Source organism: Lampetra fluviatilis, chromosome 69 (assembly GCF_964198595.1).
Source record: "Lampetra fluviatilis chromosome 69, kcLamFluv1.1, whole genome shotgun sequence".
Taxonomy (NCBI): Eukaryota; Metazoa; Chordata; class Hyperoartia; order Petromyzontiformes; family Petromyzontidae; genus Lampetra; species Lampetra fluviatilis.
The window spans coordinates 623092-632014 of NC_136343.1; the positions used below are offsets into that span (position 1 = coordinate 623092).

The 8923-nt window shown below is 48.4% G+C and overlaps 1 protein-coding gene across 1 annotated transcript; it reads right to left on the bottom strand.

Annotated features, from left to right (window-relative positions):
- Window positions 1-2139: 2139 nt before the first annotated feature.
- LOC144952647 (E3 ubiquitin/ISG15 ligase TRIM25-like) lies at window positions 2140-8453 on the bottom strand. Its single transcript, XM_078883126.1, has 6 exons — window positions 7893-8453; window positions 6979-7074; window positions 5951-6184; window positions 4791-4813; window positions 4146-4240; window positions 2140-2690 (listed from the first exon to the last, which is right to left on the bottom strand). Exons 1-6 carry the CDS (start codon window positions 8451-8453, stop codon window positions 2140-2142), a joined length of 1560 nt encoding a protein of 519 aa, XP_078739252.1.
- Between the last annotated feature and the right edge of the window lie 470 nt (window positions 8454-8923).

An 8923-nucleotide genomic window follows, 5' to 3' on the forward strand; every position in this document is an offset into this window, starting at 1 on the left:
GCCGGCCATCAGTATCGGTGTTTGCTCCCTCACGACGGCACCGCCAGCCGGAGCACGGCGGAAACCCAGCCTCGACCCAGGCTGAACTCAGGCATTCTGCGACTCTAACGACCCCTCCTCTTCCCATCTCTCTTCGAGGCACAATGCGCCCCAACTCAGCCTCCCTCGCAACGCTGCGTCGCAAGCCGAGTCACGAGACTGAGCGCGACTCGAACCAGACTGCACACAGACTTCTGCGCGTTTGTGCGTTGTGCTTAAAACTCAAAAACGTGAAAAAATATACGCTAGGAGTGTCAGGCACAGACCCCCCCTTCGCGACCCTTTGACCCCTCCTTGCGCATCTCTTGCGAGAGAAACAACAAAATAAAAAAAAACAGACACCCTCCCGACCCCTCCTCGCGACCGCCCTGACCCCCCCTCTGAGTGGGTCATCCCGAGGCCAGACCCCACCATGCGTATTTCATGGCACGCGTGTTTGTGCCAAACCGTTGGAAGACAAAGGTGGCGGGGAGGTCCTGACGTTTGTTGTCCATCTGTATACAGGGATTGCACTGTTTTACTCGAGTTATATTTTAATGTCCTGAGGTTAAGTGTAACTAAGTTTCCACTTAAGCTTTCTTGACTGCTGGAGTTCGTATTCTTTAGTTTTTGGTAAGGTCATGTAGATAGAAACATACAATACAAAATAATATATATGCGGTGAATACGAGTAAAATAAGGGAATTACTAATAAAAAGCCCCTATTGTAGGCTGCAGTCTTATAGGGTTGGTTGATTCTTTTTGTTAAGTTTCTACTTTTCGTTAAGGAAAACGTTAAAGAAAACGCGAGTTGCAACAGTTGTTTTTCTCTGCTGTGCACGTTATCCGTGCATCTCCAGACGTCTTGGGAAGGTTAGGCCATCGACCTTTCGTCCATCTGGATATCTCTGGATAGTCTGACCTCTCTGTGCTCCGAAGTCTTGCCGTTTAATGGCCTTCCACGTTTTTTTAATGCCTGGTGTGGCCTGCGAGGGTTAGCGGGTTGTTTTCATTATTAATTAAAAATATATATATATTTTTGGCCTAATTATTCTTAATATTAATTTTTGGAAAAAGGGGCATAGATACAACAGTGCATCAGCCAGTCGTCTCAGTCAGTCGACCCGTGGCATCTGGGTCTGCGCCGTGACCTCCTGCCAGCGAGCGTTCGACACTTCACGTGGCCTCAAGGTGCACACGGCCTGGCACAAGCGTCGTGCTGACGTCACCGCCACTTAGTAGCGAATGGCGGTTGTTGTTGTTGATAGTGATGATGATGGGGTGATGATGATGTTGGTGATGGTGACGATGGTGCTGATGGTGAATCACAGGGATGAGGAGGCGTGGTGACGTGAGCGCTCACTGCAGGCAAAGGAGCGGCCACACGAACCTGAGATTTGAACTGCACCGGCGACATCGCTCATGTCCGCCAACCTGAACCTCACCCTCCCCCCTCACCCTACCCCTCCATGCTCACCTCACCCTTCCCTCAATTTTCACCTCACCCTCACCTCACCCTCACCTAACCTCACCCTCCGTCCCACCTTCCCCTCACTCTCACTTCACCCTCTCCTCACCATCCCGCTTCTCCACCGTTGATTGGGTTACATGTTGTTTATGCCGTTTATTGTGAAAATTCCGTCACAGTTCCCATGATCACTGTTTCATTGCTTTCATGGCTTTATTTTGGTGATTTCGAAAAGTTTATTGGTTTAGCCATGTTTGTTTGTTGTAGTACAGAGTTAGACTGATGGCCTTAATCTAAGTTGTCTTGTGGTTGTTGTTGGTTGTTTGACTTGCATCCCACTGGGATTTTTGCACACAGCGTTGGTGTACGGTGATTTTTTTCTGCAATGTTTTGCTGTCTTTTCTCGGATTTCTGTTTACACTCAGTCACATATAGTCACTTTAAGATGTTTTTTGTTAATTTTTTGTTTGTTTTTTGTTTGTTGCGGTTGCACCCGATTCAAGAGCCGAATGGCTCACAGGGCTATACCTAATACATGAATTTGAACTTGAACATAACCTCACCCTCCATTCCACCTTCCCCTCACCCTCACTTCACCCTCTCCTCACCATCCCCCTCTCCACCATTTATTGGGTTTCTATCTCTCTTCATCCTCAGGATGCACGACTCAGATCCACGATCTTCAATGGTTCATTAAAACGCCACGCCCACATCCCAGGGTAGAGAGGCTGCGAGAATCTCTGCCGAACCTCGTGGATCACCTCCATGGAGTCGGCGCGGTAAAACGCCAGGAGCCCCCCCTGCCAGTGCAGGTGAAGCCCGATTCTGCGGGGGGATAGGGCCCCCCTCACTGACAGTGCAGTCTCCACTCCACCATGAATCACTGAGAAGTTGTCATCACGTTTCTCTAAACACCAGGACGCATCGCTCCCTCCCAGCAGCTGTCCAGCAAGATCCCCTTTCCGTGGGATCGTCCCGTACGCGACTCCAACCCGCCACCACCGCGCGTCCCCCACGTCCACCTCCCAGTAGTGGTGGCCCGACGAGAAGCTCTCACGGCATAGGGCTTGTAACCAGCCAATAAACTGTCGTGGGTAATTGTGGCGACCCTGGGAGGCAAAGACCGCTGTCATCGTCCTGAGATCCGAGGAGATCTGAAGTTGGTTATGAGCTGAGTTTGTGTCCAGAGTCGGTGAGCATCCGTCTGTAACAACAGCGATGACAACATCACTACAGAACACCATCATCACCATTATCCACCATCACCACCATCAATATCACCAACATCACAAACATCACCATCACCAAGCATCCTCGCCATCAATATCGATGACAACAACATATACATCACCATCACTACCATCATCAATACTGTGAACATCAACAACATCAATATTGCCATCAACAACATCACAACCATCGTCACAAATAATCACCACCACCATCACTACCATCGCCTTGACAATCACCACTATCCCCATCACCACCATCTCTAACATCTTCATCACCATCACCAACGCGACCAGCATCATTATAACCATCATAACGACCATTAAAACCATCATCACCACCATCACTACCATTATCACCATCACCAACATCATCATCCCTACTACCATCAGCGCCATCAGCAAAACCATCACAACCATCACCACCTATATTATCACCAATGTCATCACTATTCCCATCACTCACTATCACTAACAGCATAATTACCAACAACAACCGCCATTCGCCACTAAATGGCGGTGACGTCACCACGGCGTTTGTGCCAGGCTACGTGCACGTTGAGGCCACGTGAAGTGTAGAACACCCATTGGCAGGAGGTCATGGGGCAGACCCATGTGTCATGGGACGACTGAGATGACTGACCGATGCACCACTATCATTACCACCATCCTCATCACGATCACCATCATTATGACCATTACCAGCATCAGGAACTCATTTGAGGTTGAAACTGCCTAGCAGAGGCCCAAGACTGGATCAGTAATCACCTGCCACTGATGTTAGCCATGGCTGCTAATCAAAGCTAGATAACTGGGTTCGTAGTGCAGTGTGCTAACCACTCTGCCACCACTCCCCCCACGCACAAATGCACAGACACATTCACAGGCACACACTCCATCTCAACATCACAATTACCCCTGACTTGTAATGCTGATTATTTACCCAAGAACGCCATACTAAGTCTCATGGCTCTGTTCAGTAGGGTCCTGAATTGGGATGTGAACAAAGACTAAGATCCCCTATGTAGCCTTAACAGACCATTGGGGCAAGTGCTGTTAGCGAGCATCTATGAAGGCTGGCAGGGCACACGAGGAGGTGGGTGGCCAGCATCACGCCCGACCACCTATTTCTCCCGAGTGGCGATATTGTTTAAATACAGGATCAGGTTCCAGAATGTAAACAAAGATAAATATTCCCCGTGTTGCCTTAACAGACTGTCGGGGCAAATCAGCACCTTTGAAAGCTGGCACAGCAAATGAGGGGCTTGGTGGCCAGCACTAGGCCTGGCCAACTTTGTCTCCCTAGTGGTGATGTTTACACACAAAACTAAGTAAGCATTTGAGGCTGAGTCGACCTCGTGCACACACACACGGTGATCATTTATTGTGAAGATGGCCCCATCACCCATCTTTCACACTGAATAACTCACACAGGAGTTTGGCCACAGTTCCCTCGATGTCTTTAAGCGAGGCAATGTCCTCTTGGCTAGGACATGAGGGTAGATATTCTGTAGCCCTCTCTGTCCTGTGAAAGCAGAACAGACATGGCTACTGTCTCACATAGAGCATCGTCACTCACATGATCATCACAACTCCATCACATATACACGCATCACAGCATCATCACACGTGGGATCATCACAGCTCCATCATATCGAGACTCATCACATATAGCATCATCACACACAGCACCATCAGACAGCATCACCACACAGAGCATTATCACACAGCTTCACCACACGCACCACCACACACAGTACCATCACACAACATCACCACACACAGCATCATCATAGACACCGTCATCACACACCATAACCACACAAACCACCATCACACACACCATGACCACACACAGCATCCCCACACACAGCATAACCACACAGCACACAGTATCATCACCACACAGCATCACCACACAGCATTACTATTACCACACATAGCATCATCACATACAACACCATCACACAGCATCATCACACAGCATCCCCACACAACCAGTGTCTCACTGCCCGCACCCCACACTCAGTCCCATGTTGTCGTGTGTCGAGTCGTGAGTGAAAGTCATCTTTTACCTGCACGTCTCCTCCAGGTGCCGCTATGGAAGAGAGAGAGATGCGTTACTGTGACTCTACCTCCAATCCCTTGTGATCAGTGGAGTTCCCACTGCAACACCGTGGGTGGAAAATAAACCCCAAAGTCTTGGCTCATGACCCTATGATCACCAATATTTCAGAGTGAGACCGGTTGATAGTCAACTATAAACTACTATTTAGATTTTTCCACGTAAGGCCCACTGAGCGATAGAGCTCTTTTTCAAAAGCGACCTGGCCACAAATGATAGCTCAATTAAGTGGTTCATCTCGTGGAAATGTATAGCAGCCCAATACTCTAAACGCATGTTTCCATATGTGGAGGGAAAAACTGGAGGACCCGAAGAAAAATCCATGCGACCATGGAGGGAGAAATGTAAACTCCAAATATATAAGGACGTCAGGGTTGGGATCAAATCCCGGACCTTCAGTATCCCAGGCTAGGTAGTTAACATCTCGCCACCCCCATGAGGACTAACATTAATTTGCAGGGCAAATATGTCAGAGTGAGACCGCTTGATATTGATCTGTGTTGAGAGTAACGTAGAACTAGACGTTTCTGGAATTATCAATGCACATGGTGCAGATCTTGTAGAAGTGATGTTCAATACACAATGATATCATTAATAAGTATATGAGACCGTATTTATTTTAGCATTCCAGATATGAACAATTAAGGTAGCGCATCCACGTGGAGGTACACAAAGTAAAAAACAGAGATGACATCTGGTCGTGAGCAGGAGCTGGTGGATTGTTGCATCGCGGCATCATGAGATGTGGAAATGTTTTGGGGAGGCCTTCATCAATAAGTAGATAGATTATGGCTGATGATGATCATGAATACCATGTACATTGTTGTTCTATGGTTGATTTAAAAAGTTAAATTCCATTAACAGTTAGTTTAAATTGCCAATGAAACAAACTTAATGGGAATCTGTTAAAGGACGGGAGAGAGAATTAATTTAACTGAGAAAATATGAGCTGGCCTTCCAAATGGCAGCCACTGGAGCTGCGATGCGAGTCCATGAGTGGAGCTGTGTTCTCAAGCCCAGTGGATGTGAACTCTCATTCAGGAGCCTCCCTCTGCTGCTCCTGGTGAGAGGGCTCTGTGCCAATAGCGACACTGGAGACTCATCGCTCACCTGCAGGAACGTGAGCGAGTCCCTCTCCTGCGCTAGGGCCTGCAGGCGAGTGGCTGCTGCCTGGAGATCGCTGATCTCGCGCTGGTAGTGAGCGATCTTCTTCTCGATCTGGGACAGCTGGTCACGCCCTTTCTGCTCCGCTTGCTCTAAAGCCGCCTTCTCCTCCGCATCCAACGCTGCTCTCGCGCGGGCGAATCTGACCGAGATTGAGGCCTTTTCATCTGTCATGGATCCCTGCAAAGAGAAATAAATTCCACCTCTGGTCCTTTGTGAAATGACCCGAGTGCAACTCTAAGGTGTCCAGACAGTGATACGAGTCTGCAGTACTGAGGCCTCCTTCTTCCTCTGCCTCTGATAACGCCGCTGTGCATTTTCACAACAACACGATTCGCCATAACTGGCAGGGACTGTGAGGCAATGCAATCAATAAATAGCATCATGAGTACATTTAGCATCCATGCCATTATCATTGTGCAAGGTTATCAGGACGATGCTTTGTTTACCTTTGCATGAAGTGAAGGGAAATCTGTAAAGAGCCTTAATGAAATGGGAAGTTAGGCCACTTCCTCCTTAAATTAATATTTTGAATGTGAGAGAAAACCACATGTATGGCTGAAGAGAGGGGATCATGAAACCACTTGCTATAATGCCAACTGGCAACCCCAAAGCTTGAGTGATGTCAGTATGATGGTGTACAACAGTCTGTGTGTGATCCCAACTCTGCCACCAGAGTATTGGATAAGAGGTACGTACCACCTCATCTGACCAATATAGTTAACAGTCGTTGAAGTGGTAAGTTGTATGGAGATATGGGAATGTGGAATTTCCACTGCCACAGTTTCTCAGTGGAGATGAGAACCATCTCTTTGCTCATCCTGATTATTGAGGCGCATTGACCGCTTTGTCTTTATTCTCACGATGTCTTTAGAGCCAATGATAGTCCACGTGAATGAATAGAGTTGTCCTCCATCACAAACCCTACTCAGGGTGAAGTCATGGGGTCACCGAGTCCGGCCCAGACACGGTACCTGCACGTCCCTGCGAGCAGCCTCCATCTGTTTCACGGAGTCCTCCGCCTCCCTCATCTTCTCCTCCACCACCCGCGTCTCCTCTCCTACTTGTTTCTGTGAGAGACGTCACCAGGGAAGACTCCACTCACTCTCTGAGCATCCCCTTTCACCCCCACTCCGCACAAACCCCTCCACAGTGATGGGGGCAAATTCGGTAGAGAGCATCTTGATGAAAACATATATACGGTCATAAAATACTTGGTCTGTCAAAATCACGTGACATTTCTGGAACACCACGTCCAGTGACCCGGTAGCTGCTGTAGGGTGCGGCGCTAAACTGGCACAGACCTGCACGAGGCTACTAAGTGGTGAGCACTGCGGCTCACGCAGTCCCAGTCGATTTACATTTCGTTTACATTTTGGGGAATGCTTCTCTCTACCACAAACGACATTGTGTATACAAACCACAGTCTATGCACTCACGTAATTTTGAGAAAACATTGTACACATTAAAGTCCTTCAGTTTTATCAAATATACTAAGAGCACATTTATACATTTGCCATTCAACAGGATTGATAATAACTTTCGGTTTTATTATTTTTGCAATATAACAACCTCAGCATAAATTATGATTGAAAGCTTTCGTGACTGCAGGGATTCATATTCTTGGTTCTTTCGGTAAAGTCACGTAGAAGGGAAATGTTTGATATGTTTATTATTTTATTATTTCCCTTCTACGTGACTTTACCGAAAGAACCAAGAATATGAACCTCAGCATACTTTATAGTAAAACAAGCTTGTTCAAATATGAAGGAACAATGGGCAGCTGAGAGAGCAATGATATTTAGTTGGATGTTATTGTTCAGTTCATACTGGGAAATTATAACTTCATGCAGGAGAGGCTCCGGCTCACACACGCAGACCGTCTCACCTCCCGTGTCTTGTGCTCATCCTCCAGCGTAGCCACATCGTGACCCTTGTGGTCTCCTGCTATGGTGCAGGTTGTGCAGACCAAGCTCTTGTCCTGTCGGCAGTAAAACTCTAGCTCCTTTCTGTGTGTCTTGCACTTGCGGTCTTCAGGATTCGTGGCTGGAGCCACCAGAATGTGATCCCTGAACTTCGGGTTCTCCTGATGAGGCTTTACATGAGTCACACAATATGACATATCACACCTGAGACAGGTCTTCGAGGCAGCGGTCGTGCCATCGTTGCAGAAGTCACACAAGACCACGGTGGCCATTTTCTCTGCGGCACTGCGCTGCTCCACCAGGTTGGCGAGCGCGAAGTTCTTGCTCAGCTTGGGCCTCCGAGGGAAGGTCACTCGGCACTGGGGGCAGGATAAGGACTTGGCCGCATCCCAGGTGCCCTCCACGCACTCGAGGCAGAACGAGTGGCCGCAGCTGAGCGTGCAGGGGCAGCGGAAGGCGTCCAGGCAGATGGGGCAGGTCAACTCCCCTGGAGCCTCGCTTCCGCTGGGAGCCGCACTCGCCATGGCCCCGTGGCTCCACTCAGAGACGGGCGCTGGTTGTAGCTCAGACAGTCTCTGGCTGTAGCTCAGGCAGTCTCTGACTAACTCAGGCAGTCTCTGTAGCTCAAGCAGTCTGTCTGTATCTCAGGCAGTCACTGGCTGCGTCTGAGACGCTAAACGAGGAACAAGCCACGTAAATAGGTGACAAGGAAGCAGGACGTCTTACAGTTTGAGTTGCGTATTACGAGGCGTGCCCTGGAATGTGTTGACGTGTAAACGAGTAAAGACGTCTCCGCTCCAGGGGTGGCTTAAAAAAGACGACTCGGATTGCTACATCTCAAATTCTCATCTTCACTCACCTCACCTCAACTCACCTCAACTCACCTAAACTCACTTCAACTCAACTCACCTCAACTCACCTAAACTCACTTCAACTCAACTCATCTCACCTCAACTAAACTCACCTCAACTCACCTCAACTCATCTCACTTCAA

Excerpts from the sequence above, each read along its gene's own strand:
- LOC144952647 (XM_078883126.1), bottom strand. The coding sequence starts at position 8,453 with ATGGCGAGTGCGGCTCCCAGCGGAAGCGAGGCTCCAGGGGAGTTGACC. Across the intron at positions 6,185-6,978 it reads CTGCTCGCAGGGACGTGCAG|GGATCCATGACAGATGAAAA; the intron begins GTACCGTGTCTG and ends TTCTCTTTGCAG. Across the intron at positions 2,691-4,145 it reads AACTGTGGCCAAACTCCTGT|ACGGATGCTCACCGACTCTG; the intron begins GTGAGTTATTCA and ends CTGTTGTTACAG.